Genomic DNA, 20,674 nt, shown 5'->3' with positions numbered 1-20,674 from the left:
GGCCCTGGGTTCCATTCCTCAGCACCACATAAGCAGAAAAAAAAAAAAGCCGTAAGTGGTGCTATGGCTCAAGTGGTAGCTAGCCTTGAGCTGAAGAGCTGAGGGACAGCACCCAGGCCCAGAGTTCAGGCCCCACAACCAGACCCAAAATAAAAATTAAAAAAAAAGACATATACTTAGTAATGGGCTGAAAGCAGGAGTGGGGGTGGGAGGTAATGATGTCTAGGTTTTCAATCCATAGGGCCAGGGTCATGGCTAAGGGTGCCTTTCAGTGAGAACACAGAAGGAGCAACATATGGAGCCAGGGATGGGGGGAGGGAAGGGAGTATAAAGAGTTCTATTTCAGATCACAAAAAATCCATAATTAAATGAAAAGGAAAGAAATCCAACCTGGAAACAGAAAAAAGGACATGAAGGAGAAGGACAGGAAGAGAAGAGGCTTAAAAGCTACAGGCGGGAATAAGAACTTGGAGCAGATTGCAAATGGGAATGTGAAGTGAAGGAGAGGAAAAGGAAGAAAAGGTTTTGGCCAGAGTGAGTGTTTGCAGGATTTGAGATCTCAGAGACAATTGGGTTTATGTGGGACTTACAGTGGGTAGAAGAAAAGTATTATGAGTTAAGGAGGCCAAAGATGGTTGGTGTTGCACGTGTCAGCACAGGGATGTTGAAATTTTTAAGGGTGATGCAAGGAGCTAGGATGGAGAAAGGGTGAGATGACAGAGCTCTTAAAATGTCTAGACTGAGTTCACTGACTAAGATGAAGGAGAAAGAAAATAATATGGGTTTCAAAGAGGAATGATACCATAGACCAGAAGTGGGAGTCAAACAAAGGCGCCGAGGAGGCAGGAAGGGCAGGCAAATGCTGGCTGTCTCCTCTAACACTGCCATGTGAGTTGCCAAAGGGATTTTACAGCTCATACCGCCACCAAGGACAGACATAGCTCAAGACAAACAGAGAAATTATTTGTGTTTAAGGGTATAAAGTAGGTTCAGAACCAAACCTAAGTTTGAAAAACAGAGAAATGTGATTAAATTACTAATAAGATGGTCTGGAAAGATTACAGAAGAACTGAATAGAGACAAATAGATAGGCAGTAACTAAGAGAAAACAGAACCAAACTGCTCTAATATTTTAATAAAAGACTGATGTTACTACAGGTTGAATATTTCTTCAATATTCAAAATGTCTGGGTGGAAGCTCTTCAGATTTTGGAGGTTTTTGGATGTTGAAATGCAGTACTTGCATAGACTTTATAGTAGATGAGTACTCCTAATTTAAAAATCCCAAATCCAAAATGTTCTAAAATCTAAAACTTTTTGAGTGAGGTGTTGATATTCAAAAAATTTTTCATATTTCAGTGCACTAGATATTTCAGTGCACTTCAATTTCAAGCTGTTGATTCATATTTGGTTCAGACCATTGCTTTCAGCAATGCCAAGAATATTCTGCACACTCTTCTCTGGCAGTCACTGGCTGCTGGCGGCTATTAAGCAGGTGGAGGATGGCCAGCATGTCAAGGGAAAGTTCCCAGCAACTACAATGGATTAATTAACACTGCCCATCACTTCATGCCAACCATGACTGTCACTGTCATCACTTAGCTTACAATGGATCTGAACTCACAACCAAAGGTGCCATATAATACACATGCAAAATTATCTTCCACCTATTTAGATGTTTTTAGAATTTCCCACATTTGGCAGAGAAACATTTATAGTTAGTCACAAATAGACATACATAAACCAGGGACTATAGGTGTTAAAAAATTCATAGCAGCGAAAAGAATCCAGGTACTTTACCATACACTACTACAATCTCTGAATAGTGATATAACAAGAGTATTTGCGGAGGAGTAAAAAGCCTCCAAATAAAAAATTTTACAAAAGTCAAAATTAACAGATTGGTATCAAGTTTGTGTGTCTGGAAGAGAGCTTAGTTATCACATGTAACCAAGGAAACGGGGGTGGGGGGGGAGGGGAAGCAATTCTGTGATCTCTTTGTTTCCACCTCCTAGACTTGCCTGGGTCTTTTCAAAGTTGGCTTCTTCAGTCATTAGCACAGCTTGTTTCACCTGTTCATAGGCTCTGGTTTCTCTTTTCTGTACATCTGCCAAGCTGCTCCTCACGGAAACGAGCACAGACATTAAGTCATCTCTTTCTCTGTCAGCACAAAAAGAACATTCAAAACAAGAAATGATCAGATGAATATATACTCATAAATCAGGAGGGAGGGGGAAAAGTACTAGTATGCACTAGGAAAAGAGCCAGGGAGGCCAGCTCAGCATATATTAAAGCACAATCCAGAGAATGACCCTCTGTTCTCACTAAGCGGTGGCAGGCAGAGAAGCCAGAGAGGCTGAGTGCATTCATGGCCGGGCCTCATCTGTGTGGGACAGGAACTTATTGTGGAGAGGGCTGGCACTTGGAGGCCTCCAACAAAGCCCCGAAAAGAGCAACTAGTCAGAAAAGGAACAGGAAGTGAGGAAGAAAACACAAAAAAAGCAACCAAGTACCTAAGAGTGGCGTTTTATCGCAAAGTAGAAGCCATGATTTTAAAGAAGAGACTGAGGAAAAGATAAAGATTTATACCATCCTACTATTAGAGGCCAGTAAGATCCTGTTCCTGCACTGAACCTTCTCTTGTTTACTTAGGTGCCTGTGTTTTCTATCTTCCTCCACAGTCCTCCTGTTCGCCCTTCTCTTTCACCTGACCAAACCCAGGAGTTCATTCTTTCACTGCTTCTATTTCAGTGTGTGGTGCTAACCCACCCCTGCTACTCCATCCTTACACATATTTTTTTAACCAAATTTTATCCCATTGGGTTTGACTGCGGCCAAGCTGAGCCCCCTCCCTCAGCAATTCTCACACGTCCCATAAGCCACACTGTCTATTGGCAATAGAAGAGAACTACCACCAAACTGCTTTTTTTTTTTTTTAATGGCAGTATAGGGGTTTGAACTCAGGGAACTTGGCACTGTTCCTTAGCTTTTTTGGCTCAAGGCTGGCACTCCACTAGCAGAGCCACAGCTCTACTGCTGGCTTTTTTGGTTAACTGGAAATAAAGAGTCTCTTGGACTTTGCTACTAATATTGGCTTCAATCTAAGATTGGCTTCACAATCCTCAGATCTCAGTCTCCTGAGTAGCTAGAGTTACAAGGTGTGAGCCACCAGCACCAGGCCTGAAATGGATCTAAAACAGTAAGGATCCAGTTTTATAAGTTAAATACATCCTGGGTGCTGCAGGTGCTGCAGAATCTTAGTTGCTCAGGAGGCTGAGATGGAAGGGTCACAATGTGAAGCCTGTCTGGGCAGAAAAGTGCATGAGACTTTCACCTCCACTTAACAACCAAAAAACCAGAAGTAGAACTGTGACTCAAGTGGTAGACCCAGCAGCCTTGAGAAAAAACAAAAACTGAGAGTCAGGACCCAGCCCCTGAACTCAAGCCCACAACTGACCAACACACTTGCACAAAATGCCCCTATCAAATTTTCAGAATATTTATAACTTATCACCAAATCTGAGTAAAGATATTCAGAAGAAAAAAAAAAAGGTCAGGCAGAAAACTTTCTATATACACAAAGCAATAAAAAACACAAGTACTGGGGCTGGGAAGGTGGCTCAGTGGTAAAGCGCTTGCCTTGCATGCTTGAGGCCCTGGGTTCCATTCCTCAGCACTCATATGCAAAAAAAAAAATGCCGGAAGTGGTGCTGTGGCTCAAGTGGTAGAGCGCTAGCCTTGAGCTGAAGAGCTGAGGGGCAGCGCCCAGGCTCAGAGTTCAGGCCCACAACCAGACCCCAAAAAAATAAATAAATAAAACAAAATAAAAAAACACAAGTACTTCAGACTATTATATATGCTATTGTAGGCTCTGATAAAGAAGTTAAATTTTAAATGATACTTTCAAACTCAGCTGAAATAAATTATTGCAGTTTTTCCAGTGCCATGTTCTCATCTATCAGAGAGGAGCTGTGATTTGTTAACTCATCACACTTTAGAGTCATAGTGTACATTATAAATACTGGGTTTAATTACTTCCTGAATTAACCAATGGCTCCATCTAAAAGCATCTTACAAGTGAATTAATTTAAACTATGTGTGGTATTTGGAAAGCAGCCACATGCTAAGAAACATAATTCTGAACAAAGTTACAATCATCAGACATTTCATTAAAAACTCCTTTTGTTTAAAAAAAATAGAATAAAATGCAAAAAAAGAAAATACGAAGATTGTGAGACTGAAGATCTTCACTTTATAATATCCTGATTTGTTTTAAATTGATATAAATTAGTTGTTTAAAGAAAATGAAAAAAGAGCAAGTTGTTTTAATCAAATACAATGAAATACAACTGAACTGAATGAATCAAAGAAAGAGTAAGGCATTCTAAAGTAAAAAAAAAAAAAAAATGAGGCAAAAATTTGAACCTGTTAGTATCATTTAGAAAGGGACTAGCATCATCTAGGATATACAGACCAACAGGACATATGATTATAGAAGAAAATTCATTAAGGATAGTAAATGGGGATAAGATACAGTCACTTGCCTTGAGTTTCTAAGTCCTAACGCAAGGCAAAAGCTACTACTCAAAGATATTATCTGTTCCTGATACCATACTGTCATCAAAGCCAGAGTTCCATGTTTAATAAAGTAGAAAACTAGCTCTGTATTTATGACAGATCACAAAGTCAAAAACAGTTGATTCCTCATGGAAAATATACTTTCTTTGCAGGCTATCCTCTCATCAAGAGTAATATCTGTTACATAGTAGACGTTCCACAAAATGAGTAACAAAAGAACAAATGGTCTGATAAAGAAATTAGAAATTCACAAGAGGAGGACACCAAAAGGGAGATCCCTCCCAGTTCTAATATTATAACTCACAAAAGGCCATATAACTATTTAGAATTGGAAAGTACATAATTCATTACTCTGGCTCAAAAATGTCTCGAGTATAAACTTATCAACTTTATATATTACTGAGCCAGACAAAAATCATTAAAAATAAACCCCAAAATGTTTTCTTAAACCAATCTGTAGAGCACTGAAAGTGTACATAGTCACTGGACTGATGCACTTGCACTTTCTGTGTGACAAAACACATAGGTGCTGCCACTCTGGAATGGTGCTGGCGACAAGATCTTCCACTTAGACCCCGTGTTTTGGTTTTGGTCTTGATTTTGGTTTGCAAACTGCATACCAAGGAGCAAACACTCCGAAAGCCTATGGCAGCCCCTTCTCATCCACACAAGACCTTGTTCCCATCACCCTTCTTCCCCTGTTCATGTGGCTCTCACTTTCTTGATTATCTCCTATTCTCAGCCCCACACATATTCCTCAGACCTCACAGTGTTCTACATTATCTATCCAGTGCAATCAGCCAGGTTCCCTACCCAGCCAGCTCCAGAGTCCTGCTCCAAAGACCTGTTGACTAGGGCCTAGGGCCAGCCCTGAAGGAGGCTCTCAGAACAGATGTGATTAGAAAGAAGTTCTCAAGTCACCATCTTCCAAGGCAAAATTTCTGTTGGTTGCTCATAAACATCCTGTGAAAGCTTTAAGGAGTTTCGTGAAGAAAGCAAGCCAGTGTTGACCTCCCAACATTCCACTGGCCTGATGAAAGGCTACCGGGCAGAAAGATGATGAAAAGAGCAGGCGTGTCCGTTTGGGGCTGGAAAAACAACTACTTACACACACTAACATTTAAGGAATTTAGTTCAGTTATAAGAGCAGGAAAAACCCTGAATCCCTTAATATTTCAGTCAAGTATTTAAGCAAAAGAGAACTGTTTAAGCAAAAGAGTTTGTTGGTATAAACCTGCTCTTGAAATATGGAGTACCTACAAAATGCTCTACTTCATAAATTACTCCACAATTACTATCAGTTTTAAGCATTACAAAGCACCATAGGTATGCATTATTACTGCTGTTTTTAGAAAATTTAGAAGGCTGACCATAACATTTCGCGTTCCTCATTTCTGAGAAGTTCCTGATATGGTCTTTCAACACCAGTACACAACACTGACAATGATCTGGCTCAAAAATCACAAGCTTGACTGCAGTCTCAAGGTAGGAGGGTAGCAATCATTGGTTGTAAAAAGTAGTACACTGAAATTTCTCCAAGATACTGTGAATTATCAAAAGGAATTTAACGTAAAGCACTTACATCTAGATTGCCACTTGAAGAAACTTTGATCACTAAGGGGGAAAAATGGTTAATATTACTTTTACCTGGATAAACAGCCCTAAGTGGAAGGCAGAAGTTCTAAAACACTTTTAATCAACCTTAAAAATATACCCAAGATCAGCAGCAGTTGATAAGAATACACAGTAATGAGGCCCTGGGGGGTTAACAAATGCCACAAATATATGTATAGATGGTCTGGTCTCCAAGCTGTGCCTGAACTCCTTGTCAACGATACCAGGTCATTGGGTGCCACAAATTCAAAACACATGCCAGGGGCTGAAACAAGGCAGCTGGGAGCTGTGTCACAAATACCACATTTCCAAAAATGCCCAGCAATTTTTCATTTCAAGTTAATAAATGTAGAATACACTTATTAAAAATTTCTCCTCAAACTCCGGAAGTCAGTACTATCTATACTATCCTAACAGATTATTGGGGGAGGTGTCAAGATTCTATATACATGAAACTAGAAATCCAAAGCTAAAAAGTGTTGCATAAGTTGGATGGAGCTGAATGCCTGCTTAGGCCAAAGGAATTAAATATACAAAAAAATTCATTGATAATACAAGCAGAAAGTTTGCACTCTCTTCTGTTAGTAAAGCAGAACATGAAACAAAGGTACGCTGACACAGCAGAAAAGGGAAGCACGTAGGCTTGATATTGAAAGCAGCTGAGATCAAATTTAGGATGGAGACAAAGGAATACATAACTGAGTAAGAATCTACTTCCAACTGACTACCAGACTTGGGATCAATGTAAACATTGTAGCCTCATTTTAAAATATTTTTTCTGATGATCTAGAGGGATATGCAAGGCAATATAGGGACAAAAACAGATTTTTATTAGTTTCTTGGCTTTGCTATACTCTTAGTTTTAAATGCTGCCTTTTTAAAAAATCCACATAACATAGAATGTGATTTCTTTTTTAAACAATTTTTTCATTATATTCTCCTTGCAAAATTAGGTGCCAACATAGTGAAAAAGATATGTGACACAAATTTTCAATTTAATTGATTTTTTTCTACCTCTCCAGTTAACCTCTGTCAAATTTTTGGTGTCTTTTCTCTTTCAAGTCTTTTTCTATGCATATGGATGAAGCTAGAGAAAGTAATGGAGGGCTGGGAATGTGGCTTAGTGATAGATTGCTTGTCTATCATGCATGAAGCCCTGGGTTTGATTCCTCAGTACCACATAACAGAAAGAGCCAGAAGTGGAGCTGTGGCTCAAGTGGTAGAGTGCTAGCCTTGAGCAAAAGAAGCTCAGGTGTTTGATCTTTAAAAAGGGATACAGGTGGACCCATTGCAACAATGAGACGTACAAGTCGTCATGTCGAAAATGAACTTTACAACTTTGGTAGGGGTGGGAAGGAGGGTTGGTTGGAGGAGGTGGGGGGAAGGATGAGATGGGAAGGGGAAACAAAGGAGGAGGCTACAATGCTTGATAAGAAATATACTCATTATCTTGCCCATGTAATTGTAACCCCTCTGTACAGTATTTTCACAATTAAAAAAAAAAAGAAGCTCAGAGACAGGGCCCAGGGCCTGAGTTCAAGCCCCAGGACTGGCCAAAAGAAAAGAAAACAATGGGAAGCACTTAGAAAATGCAAATGATTTCATATTGGTTTTCCTTTGGCCATTTTGTTACCTTCAATAATGAATTCTGAAGGGTGTTTTTTTCTTGTACACTCCATTAAATATGATAGCTTATCCAAGGCACAGTTTAGTTTGTTTTTGTATTGGTCAAAGCCGGGGCTTGGCTCTTACAAGGCAACTGCTCTGAACCATCTCCCCAACCAAAGCACACTTTACTGTCCTTTAAAGACAAGTAAGTTGTGCACAAATGATGCTGCAAAGCACGTGCCTCTTGCACATGAGTTTTTTCTCTAGGACAGACATTAAAGTTTTATACATAATTTAAATAATAAAGCCCAAAGTGACTGTCCCCAAAGTACAAAGTGACAGTCTCACCAGACAGGCATGAAAATACTCCTTACTTCTTGACCTCATCATCATTTGGAATTATCAATACTTTTTATTTTCACCAATATGCTGGGTTAGGTTAGATCGGATTTCCTTGAACACAAACAGATTTAAAACATTTCCATGTGCTGATATCTTCCTCTTTTGCTCCTTCCCAGTTCCTCTTCTTATAGTGCAACTGGGCTGTTTGACATTTTTGTTTATTTATTTACTGGTTATATTGAATATATATGAATAATTTAATACAATACAACATTTAACATTTGATACAGTTAAAATGCAACATTTTGTGCATTTTGAACTACCAATCAGTCCATACTGGAGATGCAGTTTTCATAGAGCAACCAAGTTACTCATTTGTGGATGTCACAGCTACCAGATACACTGGCTATTCTTGGAGTCTGGAGGCTATAGACTCAAGTAGTCGGCTTTAAAAGCCAGTGCTAGATGGGCATGGGTGACTCACACCTGTAATGCTAGCTACTCAGGAGGCTAAGAGCTGAGAATCATGGTTCAAAGCCAGCCTGGGTAGGCAAGTCCCTGAGACTTTTATCTCCAATAAATCTGGAAGTAGAGCTGTGACTTAAGTGGTAGAGTTCAAGCCTTGAGCAAACAAACTTCAGGGATAGCATTCTCTAAGTTCAAGCCCCAGGGCCAGGACCAAAAGAAAAAAAAAAGCCAGTGCTCCAGATCACAAGCATCAATACAGCATCAAGAGGCGGATTAGCACTCTTCCAAACAGCAGAAAACCCCGAGCGGCTGTGCCTGAAGTTCAAGACACGAGTGGCCCTGGTCGGCAGTCACTCCTCCTTCCTCGTGGGTCTCAGGGGGAGGATCTCTGACTGTGAAGCCACAAATGCTTCCTCACAGCAAATACAAACACTGCAAGCCTACTGAAGGCCAGCATTCTGGTGGGCAACACAGCTGAGAAGCAACCAAAATCCAGTGGCTGAGGCAGGTGCTGGTGGCTCACACCTGTTACCCTAGCTACTCAGGAGGCTGGGATCTGAAGATTGCAGTTTGAAGCCAGCCTGGGCAGGGAAGTCTGTGAGACTCTTATCTCTAAATAACTACCCAAAAAAAGCTGAAAGTGGCACTGTGGCTCAAGTGGAAGAGTGCTGGCCTTGAGCACAAAGAGGCTCAAGGACAGTGCCCAGGCCAAGTTCAAGACTCAAATCCAGAAAAAAAAAATTCTAGTTGATGTACATGATGTTATAAAACCACAGCAGAAAGAGATCTAAGTCAGCTGAGGAACAACCTTTTGGATTCTATAGTAAAACAAAAATGTTCAACTTCCACTGAACAAAATTGCCACAGACACACAAGCTTCCCCTGGCAGAGTAAAAATAGAACAAAAGAAGAACAAACAATGTGAAAATGTGATGGCCTGAAAGCTCACTTATAATTAGTCCTTAGCAACCCTCAAATGGTAATATTACTATAGCATCACTACTCTTGCTGTCTACTCTCAATATTCCTCATGTCAGATACATGATAAAGATGTGGAACACTTTTGATCTGAACTACAGGAGGGAAACTCAAGAAATGGTAAAGTCAAAGGAATTTCTAGCATATTCCGTTTCCTAGGAATAGTGCCAGAGAGCCAGGTGTGCTGGTACACACCTGTAATTGCAACACTTGGAAAGCTGTGATTGCAGGATTACAAGTTCCAGGTCAGCTGTCCTACCTAGTGAGAACCAGTCTGAAAAAACAAACAAATAGGGAAATATAATGACCTAGAATTAGACTATGAAGATGATATAGTTTAGCCAGGTACTGGTGGTTCATGCATGTAATCCTAGCTACTCATGAAGCTGAGATCTAGAGGATCTAGAGGATCCTGGTTCCAAGACAAGCAAGTAAAGTTCACTAGACTCCATCTCAAAAAAATAAAATAAAAAAAAAAGTAGGACTAGTGGCATGGCCCATGTAGTAGAATGCCAGCCTAGTAAGCTTGAAGCCCTGAGCTAAAACCCCAGGAAAGAGAGAAAGAAAAGAAAAGAAAAGAAAAGAAAGGAGAGAAAGAAAGAGAGAAGGAAAGGAAGAAAGGAAGAATGGAAGAAAGAAAGAAAGAAAGGAAGAAAGAAAGAAAGAAAAAGAAAAAGAGAAAGAGAAAGAGAGAGGGGGGAGGGAGGAAGGAAGGGAGGGAGGGAGGAGGGAGGGAGGAAAGAAGGAAGGAAAGAAGGAAGGAAGGAAGAAAGAAAGGAAAGAAGGAAGGACAGAAAGCAAGCAAGAAAGCAAGAAACTGCTTTGATTCTCTTACTTCAAGAAGAGACTAAAACCAAGAGATTAAAAAAAAATTGTCCAAGCTGGGTGCCTGGTGGCTCATGCCTATAATCCTGGCTACTCAAGAAGCTGAGATCTGGTGACAGCCTGGGCAAAAAAGTCTGCAAATAACCAGCAAAAAGCCAGGCTGGAAGCATGATTCAAGTGGTAGTGTGCCAGTCGTGAGCTAAGCAAGAGTGCAAGGCCCTGAGTTCAAAGCCCAGTTCTGGCAAAAGAAAAACAATATTCGTCCAAAGTGATATGATTACCTACAGATGGGAGAACATCCCCACCCCATTCTTTTTTCAAGAAAGCTACAGTGATAGACTCTAAAATCCTCTTTATCTTCATGTGTGAGCCAGCAAGGGACAGAAGAGCACAAGGCCCTCCAAAGACACGATTTTCTGGCTGGCAGAGATTCTGCACGAGGATGCATACTCACTTGGTCAGTCTTTCGATGGTCTGGATGTGGACGTTGCTATGGGTTTGGGAAAGAACAGCTTCATGCTGAGCACATTTCAAACAAAGCCCACCAACGCGGCTGGGAACATTGGCAGCAAGAAGAGACTCTTTATGCTTCAGCTGCCCCTTAAGGTCTTCACAATTCTTCTGACTTTCAGCCAAGTCCTTTCTAAAAAGAAAGGGAAAACTCTAGGGAATGGACAGATAAAAGGATACAACTTTTACCACAGTAACTACTACCATCATTAATGGGTATTTAACTTAGGAGGTGCTTATTAATCCTTTACCAAAACCCTGCAAGATTGGTGTGGTTATCCTAGTTGACACTGAATATAGGGACTTCATTACACTAATTAACTCAACTTCTTGTAAGATTTTAATACAGATTAGTCTGTCTTTTAATGGAATCCCACTTCCATTAACATTCTATTACTCACAAAAGGAAAACTCCAAATATAAGTCTTAAATAATTTATCGTAATAAAGGAACTAGGCCACATAACACAGTATCCTTTAATTGAGGGATATGCCTTTTCCAAGTGTTAGCCTATAAAATCTATAGAGAATTTCAAACTTTCACATAAAAAATGTGCACAGATACCTCATACTTATAATCCTTAGTAGCTACTCATGAGGCTGAGATCTGAGGATCACTGTTTGGAGCCAGCCCAGACAAACCAAAAGACTTAAAAGTAGACTTTTAAAGAATTGAATGACCATATGCTTTATTTCCTTTTCTTCCCAGTCAACTTGAACAACTGAACTTCATTGCCTAGATGTCCCTTTCTCTGTGTGTGTGCATGTGGGGGGCAGGGAGGGAGAATGTTTTATGTGCATGTGTGTGTGTGCGTGTGTGAGTGTGCATGTATGAGAGAGACAAGGTCTTGTTATGCCACTCAGGCTGGCCTAGAATTCACCATCCACCTGCCTCAGCCTCCTAAGTAGCTGGGATTACAGGCCACACCACTTGGCTCTTAGTGTGTGTGTGTGTGTGTGTGTGTGTGTGTGTGTGTGTGTGTGCGTGCGTGCGTGTGTGTGTGTGTGTGTGTGTGTGTTTAAGCCAGGTCACTAGCTAACGAAAATGCAGTGCTGTGAATTCTCAGACTTTCAGTGGCTACTACATGTCCGCTTGGTGTCTTACCACCCCCCTCCCCCATCAGACCATCAGAGTTTCTGTGCAAGGGAGTACAGGTAGTTTCTCTTCAGGGAGGGGTGGGTGTGGAAGGCAGGTATCAGGGGCACAGCTCAACTGACCACTGTTGAAGAAAAGCCAATAACCAAGACACCTGGCTGCGACACTTGAATTTAGCAGGTCCAGGAAATCGAAGGGTTAAAAGAAAAAGCTAATCTAGTGACAGTCCAAATTAGGGAGAAAATTAAAATAAAAAAGGAGGTATTTTGCCCAATATCAAATTTTTTGCCCAAGATAGCATCTTTGACATAGTGAGTTTTCATTTTCAGTGTCAGACAAAGTCTGACTTTCAAAAAAATTTTTTAACTTTGAAAGGTAATTCCAAAGTTTAAAGGACTCCTTTACAAATTTGTCAGGCTCAGAGTCATATAGATTTGGTTACTACACATGGCAAACTAGAAAAATTAAAAAGAAGAGCTAGAGTTTCTGAAAAGTGCTCTCATCTTTTTCTCTAAGAAAATGCTTTTTAATAATCTTAAATTATGCTAAAATAAAGAGAAGAAACCCAAAAATACAGAGAAAAAATAAAATTTATTCAAAATTGGTATTATAATGTAATTAAAGAAGGTATAGCTGAATTCTGAATGAGACAAAATACGTCTTAAAAAGTCAAACCACAATAGACATTAAAATCTAATGAAGTAAAATTTGAAAGCAAGACAGTAAATATTAAACTATTTTTAAATATTAGGTTTTTTATGAAAAAGTAAAACATCTATCAAAATCCTCAAACTCATCAGGACAAACTAGGAAAAACTTAAGAGTACATTAAAAATAAATGCATCAAGCCATTAGAAATGACAAAATAATGGCATTTGCAGGGAAATGGATGGAGCTAGAAGGAATCATGTTGAGCGAGGTAAGCCAAGAACGAAGAGACAAACAGTACATGGTCTCCCTCATAAGTGGATGACGAATCCAAAATGTTAGGTGATATGACAAAACTAACAGGACTTAAGAAACAAAGAACTCCCACTCATCTGGTTGAACCACTACTAAATATCCCCATGCTGCTGATCACATATATGGTATATAACATATGAGCACCGTTATATATTACAGACTGTGATAGACAATTTGCTCCAGGAAAGTTAGAATGAACTTGTGACTTTAAATGAGCATCATTATTCCACAATACTGTGAATTTCCGGAAATTAAGTAATCACTCAATCATGATCAAAAAAAAAAAAAAAAAAAGAACCTTGGGGAAGGGAGGGAGGGAGGGGATGGTAGGGGGAAAACAATGGAGGGGGTAACAATGTTCAAGAGGAAGTGGAAGTGTACTCATTACCTCACTCATGTAACTGTAACCCTCTGTATAGTATCTCTACAATAAAAAAAATTAAAAAAAATAAATAAATAAATGCATCAAATCAGGCATTGTGGCACAAGTGTATAATCCCAGCTACTCAGAAAGTGGAGGCAGGAAAATAGAAAATCTGAGTCCAGCACAGACAAGTTAGGAAGATCTTGTCTCAAAAACAAAAGGACTGGAGGGCATTGCTCAAAGGGTAGAGCCCTTAGAACTCTACCCATGAGTTCTAATTTTTATCTTCTAGTCGTGTCTAGTTGGTACATATGGGCTAGAAGATTTTAATACTTCTTTTAAATTGGACTTACTAAACTTGAATTATAAAGCTATTTAATTTGAAAATATTATTGAAATTACGAAGTATTTGACTTGAAAATACTTTATTACCATTATTTTAAAATAACTCAATAAAACAAGTTTCTAAGTACACATACATCACTGATGGTTAATCTATAATAAATAAGTTATATTGAGATTTAGAATACCTATATGTTATAGAGTCATACTTTAGTTCATACTAAAGTATATGAACATTCATCAAATATATTCAAATTCTTCACACATACAAAAACTCCAACTATCGTATTACTGCTGCACATTTAAAATTAGATGGAGAGTATAAGGGAAAATGCTTGTAATTTCAAAACTGAAGCGCTCTATTTTCACCATTTTACTACAAAAGAATAACTTACAAGAACAGCTAGTAATCTTTATGAGCAAACATAAATATTCTACTACTGACGAAGGGATAGAATTTACAATTTAGCTCATACAAATGAGATTTAGAAAAGAATGCACAATTTTGTATTCTTTTACTCCTTAGTAATCTGAGGAAGTTTTTACACAAAATGTTATAAGTAATTCTAATATTGAGCAAAACACACAGAACACTAAGTGTTCAAGTATGCTTACAACTGCCATGCTTTTGTAGTGATTATCAATGGAGGATTTAGCTTTACCTCAAAAATGTCAACTGAGATTCCAGGATTTCACTCTTGGCCTCATACATAAGTTTTAGCTTCTCCTACAGATTAGAAAAAAAGAAACAAAATATATTTTCTATATGTCCTGTGTTTAATAAACAAATTTAAATTATTAATACATATTAAACTTTTCTTTTCCTTTTAACTTTCAGGAAACATTTTCTCTAGATTACTCTAAATGAGAATGTCTACAGGGAACTATTAAATCATCAACTGACCTTTTTATCTCTTTCAAAATTGCACACAGTAGGCCTTACCCCTGAAAGTATGACTGAAAAAAACTGAAGCTTTTCTGATTATGACCATAAGGATAAAATTAAAATATTACCAGAATCCCCTACCCCACATGACTTCAGCTTATTTGACGTACAATGTGTATGTGCTGGGTGAATTATATGAAGGAAGTGTATAAGTTACACAACAAAAAGCCAAACAGGTCTACTACCGATCTACAAGCCTCTGCTGTTTCCAACTATTCTTTAATTCGGCCATATTTATTGGATATCTAAAACAAAGGAGCTTCAAACCTCTATTCCTCTATTCCTTAGGAAGGAATAGAGAGGTAAACAACTTCAATTACATGCATTTGTACTAGTGAGGAATACAGAAGATTAGACAAAATCAGAAAGGCCTGTACCTTCATTAACTGAGCCAGAAAGAAAGCTTCACAGAGCAAGTATTAAGATACCTGGAGGATAATTTCCAGTATCACATACTTCAAGAAAAAGAAGGTACAGAAATTTGAATGGGCCTCTCAGAATAGGGGTCAGCACATGCTCAACAAGCATATAAAAAGATATTCAATCACACTTGAAATCAGAGAAACACAATAGAAAATCACAAGATAGAACTGAAAATTCATCAGAAAAAAATTGGCAAGGACATGGAATGACAGCTGGACTCAAATACTGTTAGTGACCTTAAACCATCTTAAAAGACTGACAATTCTTATGAACATAGACATATCATATGACCAAGAATTTTACCCCAAGAGATATATGCAATATAAATGCATGAAGAGCATATCAATAGATATAAAGTGTCCACAGCAGGAATGTTTACAATAGCTCCAAACCATAAAAATATAAACATTCATCAAGAGTACATAGATAAGTAAGTTGTAGATCATTCATACAGTAAGCACACCAGTGACAATGAACAAACTTCTACCACATGCAGAAAGATAAATTAAAAAAAAAAAAATAGCCCAGTGCCAGAGGCTCACACCTGCAATTGTAGCTACTCAGGAGGCTGAGATCTGAGGACTGCAGTTTGAAGCCAGCCTGGGCAGGAAAGTCTTATCTCCAATTAACTACCCAAAAGCCAGGAGTAGAGCTGTGATAGAGCCCTAGCCTTGAGCAAAAAGCTATGGACAGAACCCAGGCCCTGAGTGTAAGCCCCAGTGGTAACGCACACATGTATACACACACACACACACACACACACACACACACACACACACACACACACACACACACACACACGAACATGTTGACTGACTTCAGGGGCTAAAGTTCAATCGAAGCAAAAATGGAATGTTTCACAAAATATAGACATGAATACAATTGCTTGAAAAAACTGGTATGAAGAAGAGCAAAAATGTAGGTTAATGAGCAGAATAAATTGACAAATACTCTCAAAGAGCTAAGAGAAAAAGTATAAATAACTAAAGAAAATTAGGAAAACAAACTATAAAAAAGGAACCACATAGCAAGTCTGAGACAGAAAAAATTAAAATAACTGACAGGAAAAATTCTTTAGAGATTCAAAAGCAGATGTGGGCAAACAGAACAGAGTCAGTCACACAGAAGATAGGAAACTGAAATGACCAAATGTAAGAAGCAGAAAGAAATATGAAGAATTATCACATTATCCAATGACCCCCATTTATATACATTATATAAAAGGTTCAAACAACCGTTGGGCTATAAATTAATGAATGGAAACAAAAGTAGCAAGTACATATTAACAGAGTATTGATCAGAGAATGAAATGAAATTTTAGTATATGCTGCTATGTGATGAACTTTGAAATCATTATGGTAAGTAAAATAAGCTAAACACAAAAGGATAAATATTGTTTTGACTCCAAATATGTGAAGTACCTAGAATAAGCAAATTGACAGAAACAGAAAATAGACTGTCAGCTATCAAGGTTTGGGAGAAAAAGGGGGTGGAAATTTATTATTTATATTTGGGATGATGAAAAGTTGTAAAAATTATAGTGTTGATGGCTCCATCAAATTGGAATATATACTTTAAAATATTTGAGAATATTAAAGTGGCAAATTTCCCATTTATGTGACATTTCCTACAATTAAAGAAAAAGTACAAAGAAGAAAAGGTATAGATGTAGAACTCACCAGTTCCAACTTCCATTTTTCAGTCTCTCCAGCACACACAGCTGGACCCATGTCTACATCACCCAGTGGAAATGATCTCTTGGCAGCTTTATCCACTCTAGAATCTTCACCTGTCTTAACCCACAAATTCTGCATATTTCCCTAAAAGAAAAATGTACTAGTAATATAATTGGCATTCAACTTTAAATTAAGCATGCAGAGTTTACAAATGGAATGCTGATTTTTTTATGCACATTGCAAGGAGAGGAAAGCATACATTTCTAAACTACAGGAAATCATTTTACATTTTTGGGCTATTAGGGTCATATTGCACAGCAGGTGTTACAAAGACAAATATGAACAAAGAGAGCTGGATGTCGGAGCATTCAGCACAGGGGCTGTCCCTTACTCCTCTGAAGACAGAGACTCTTGGAACACATCCCCTGTTCTGTCTTGGCTGTCACTTCCTACATTTCAGAGTCACATAGCTAATAACAGTAATAACTGCAAACAAACGTGCTCTTTGCTACGTGCCAGACACTCCTTTATATATTCCCATACAGTTTAGTAATGGTCACAGAGGTAAGGGGAACTGAATGTATATTTTGTTTACAGTGCAATACATAAACAACTATCATTTCAATATAACAAGGTAAGTGCTAAGCCAGTGAAGTACAGAGAACTAGGCTAGAAAAGAAGAATAAAACCTAACTTTCTGGAGAAGTTTTGGCCCTCGTGTACTATTTAGATGGGAAAAGGGAACCTCACTAAAATCATCACACAGGCGTGGAAGAGCCTGGCTCCTGGGATCACAGGCAATCCCCCATTACTCGAGGTGAAAGTACAAGGCCATGAACCCCAGGACACAAAGCTCGATAATAAGGGTGGTAAGAGTAACACAGCATGCCATGCCAATGAACTTGCGCTTGATTCTGAAGGCAGGGTCAAATCTCCCAACATCTCATTGCATTCAAACTTGCTTTTGAGGTCAAAATAGAAAAAGGGCACAAATTTTGTATGGAGAAACTGGTGAAATCCTGCAGACCACAGATTGCTAGATTATAATATAAAGTACTATTCTTCTTTTTTAATATAATTTTATGACTATTGTTAAGATGTTGTACAGAAGGGTTACTATTTAATAAGTCAGTATTCTTATTTTTTAGAAAAGAGTTCTGAAGATGGTGCCAAAAGCGAAGAAGGGAGCTCCTGCCCCTCTTAAAGCCGAAGCCAAGGAAAAGGCTTTGAAGGCCAAGAAGGCAGTGCTGAAAGGTGTCGGCAGCCACAAAAAGAAGAAGATCCGCACTTCACCCACCTTCCGGCGGCCCAAGACGCTATGGCTCCAAAGACAGCCCAAATACCCTCAGAAGAGTGCTCCGAGGAGAAACAAGCTTGACCACTATGCTATCATCAAGTTTCCCCTGACCACTGAGTCAGCTATGAAGAAAATAGAAGACAACAACACACTTGTGTTCATTGTGGATGTTAAGGCCAACAAGCATCAGATCAAACAGGCTGTGAAGAAGCTCTATGACATTGATGTGGCTAAGGTCAATACCCTGATCAGACCCGATGGAGAGAAGAAGGCCTATGTTAGACTGGCTCCTGATTATGATGCTTTAGATGTTGCCAACAAAATTAGAATGATCTAAACTGAATCCAGCTGGCAAATTATAAATATACATTTTTTCCCACCAAAAAAAGAAAAAGAAAAGAGTTCTGGTCTAATGAACATGTTTTTCCACAGATAGTGTTTAAATACTTGAATTGGGTATTTAAGCAAGATTTTTTAAAAACCTATGTATATTAAATCTCTAAATATGATTTACAATCTTTTATTTCTTACTGAAGAGAGCACTGGTAGTGGAGGTAATGCAAACAAACACATAAAGAAGTGACTCAGAAAATTTATACTTAAAAAAAAAAAAAAAAAAGCAAACTGGGGCTGGGAAGATGGCTCAGTGGTAGAGTGCTTGCCTTGCATGCCTGAGGCCCTGGGTTTGATTCCTCAGCACCACATAAGCAAAAAGAAAAAAGCCGGAAGTGGCGCTGTGGGTCAAGTGGTAGAGCGCTGGCCTTGAGCTGAAGAGCTGAGGGACAGCGCCCAGGCCCGGAGTTCAGGCCCCACGACTGGACCAAAAAAAAAAAAAAAAAAGCAAACTTCTAAATCAGGTGCTGGTGGCTCACACCTGTACTCCTAGCTATGCAAGAGGCTGAAATCTGAGGATCATGGTTCAAAGCCAGCCTGAGTCAGTGACACTCTTATCTCTAATCGACTACAGAAAAAGCTAGAAAAAGAGCTGTGACTCAAGTAAGTGGTAGAGTGCTAAACTTCAGCATAAAAGCTCAGGGGCAGTGCATGCACACACATATGTACACACACACGCACACACACAAAACTTTTAGATATCTGAATGAGTACATGTGCCAACATTTCTGATTAATATGTCTTAGGATTACTTTAACTTTTTAATTTTAGATAAAGCTTTCCAGGAAAAGAGACTTCATAGGAATTTTTTTAGAAGCTAGGAAAAATGAAAATAGAAAAGAAATATACTTGGAAATTTTTTGGTTTAAAAAATAATCAGCTTCCTTTTTGAAGATCTAGGTCATAAATTAGGCCCAAGTCTTGCTGGCTGTCCTCCCAGTCCCAGTCCGGGGTGAACAGTGAGACACCAAGGAGGAGGTCCATATTTTTTCTGATGGAAAACTTCAAGTTTATGGAAAAACATTTGGTTCAACACTGGCTAGCTCTTTCTAATTTCTATAGAAGGGCAGCATGAGTTGTGGGAAAATAAAGGGATTTGAGGACTCAAGAGAGTTGGGATTTGAATCCTTGCTTTGGCGCTTTATAGATCTGTGTCATTGGACCAGATTTTTAGCTTCCTTCAGTGTTGTGCATGTAATAATAAACAGATAATAACAGCTGTGCATCCACTGTGACACTGTTCAAATACAGTACAAACAATGTGCCTGATACAGTGGCTGACACATATAACCGTGAGGTCATAAATAAATGTTTCTATGACCTTATGGTTCTTTTAGTTATTTTTTCAAAAGAAGACATTAGGAAACACTGGAAAAATCTTTATTCAAATGAGCTAGTAGCACTGGTAATGGATAACATCTTAACTGAGTCATTTAAAAAATCTCCTCTAAAAAAAAAAATCTCTTGATTTGCTTATATTCAACATATTCTAAAAGTGTTATGTTAAGTCTCCAATATAATAGCACATGTATATCTATGAAATGTATTAATTCACCTACAAAGGTAAAAAATTGTATTATTATACAATTGTATAATAACAAAAAACAAAAGTCACTGGGCATCAGTGACATATATATGTGTATATGTATATGTATATATATGTATATATATATATATATATATATATATGCATGCTATAACCCTAGCTACTCAGGAAGCTGACCTCTGAGGATCAGAGTTCAAAGCCAGCCTGGGCAGGAAAGTCCCTGAGACTCTTATCTCCAATTAATTACCAAAACGCAAGAAGTAAAGCTGTGGCTAAAGTGATGGAGCACTAGCCTTGAGCATAAAAGCTCAGGGACAGTTCCCCGGCCCAGAGTTCAGGTTCAGGACAGGCAAAAGGAAAAAAATATTAAGCCTAATATTAATTAAATATCTAAGTCACCTGATTTCTGTCTGACACTGTACACCAAGTGAATGCTTAAGATCAACAATAGAGCCTCCCTGTAACATTGTCCATTCAACAATTAGGACTGTAGTTTCCTCTGAAAATTCCCTGTGCTAAACACACTGCAAGGAGAGTGTGCTGCCACTTCCTCTGCGCCCTCACTTCCCCTGCCCTGTGACTCACTGCTCTGCCCCATTTCCTCTCTCAGTTCCCTTCTCCTTATCCCACTTCTATGAATAACTGATTCACTACTAAGTCATTACATATTTACAAGGAAGTCAAAAAATGCTTTTTAAGGAGCTAT

General features: G+C 38.6%; 1 protein-coding gene and 1 pseudogene across 4 annotated transcripts in view; one reads left to right on the top strand and one right to left on the bottom strand.

Moving 5' to 3' along the window:
• Window positions 1-20,674, bottom strand: part of Sdccag8 (SHH signaling and ciliogenesis regulator SDCCAG8) — a 184,476-nt gene that overhangs the window by 148,134 nt on the left and 15,668 nt on the right. For all 4 annotated transcript variants that reach the window (XM_070041917.1, XM_070041918.1, XM_070041920.1 and 1 more), the window contains exons 6-9: window positions 16,736-16,876; window positions 14,350-14,414; window positions 10,868-11,056; window positions 2,022-2,160 (exon numbers count right to left, since the gene is read on the bottom strand). In XM_070041917.1, coding sequence (XP_069898018.1) covers window positions 2,022-2,160; window positions 10,868-11,056; window positions 14,350-14,414; window positions 16,736-16,876 — 534 coding nt within the window. The remainder of the gene's footprint in view (window positions 1-2,021; window positions 2,161-10,867; window positions 11,057-14,349; window positions 14,415-16,735; window positions 16,877-20,674) is intronic.
• LOC138841037 (large ribosomal subunit protein uL23 pseudogene) lies at window positions 17,896-18,366 on the top strand (annotated as a pseudogene).

The sequence above is a fragment of the Dipodomys merriami genome, unplaced genomic scaffold (assembly GCF_024711535.1).
Source record: "Dipodomys merriami isolate MVZ:Mamm:240054 unplaced genomic scaffold, mDipMer1.0.p SCAF_31, whole genome shotgun sequence".
In the NCBI taxonomy this organism is placed as follows: domain Eukaryota; kingdom Metazoa; phylum Chordata; class Mammalia; order Rodentia; family Heteromyidae; genus Dipodomys; species Dipodomys merriami.
This window is presented reverse-complemented; position numbering and strand designations above follow the sequence as displayed.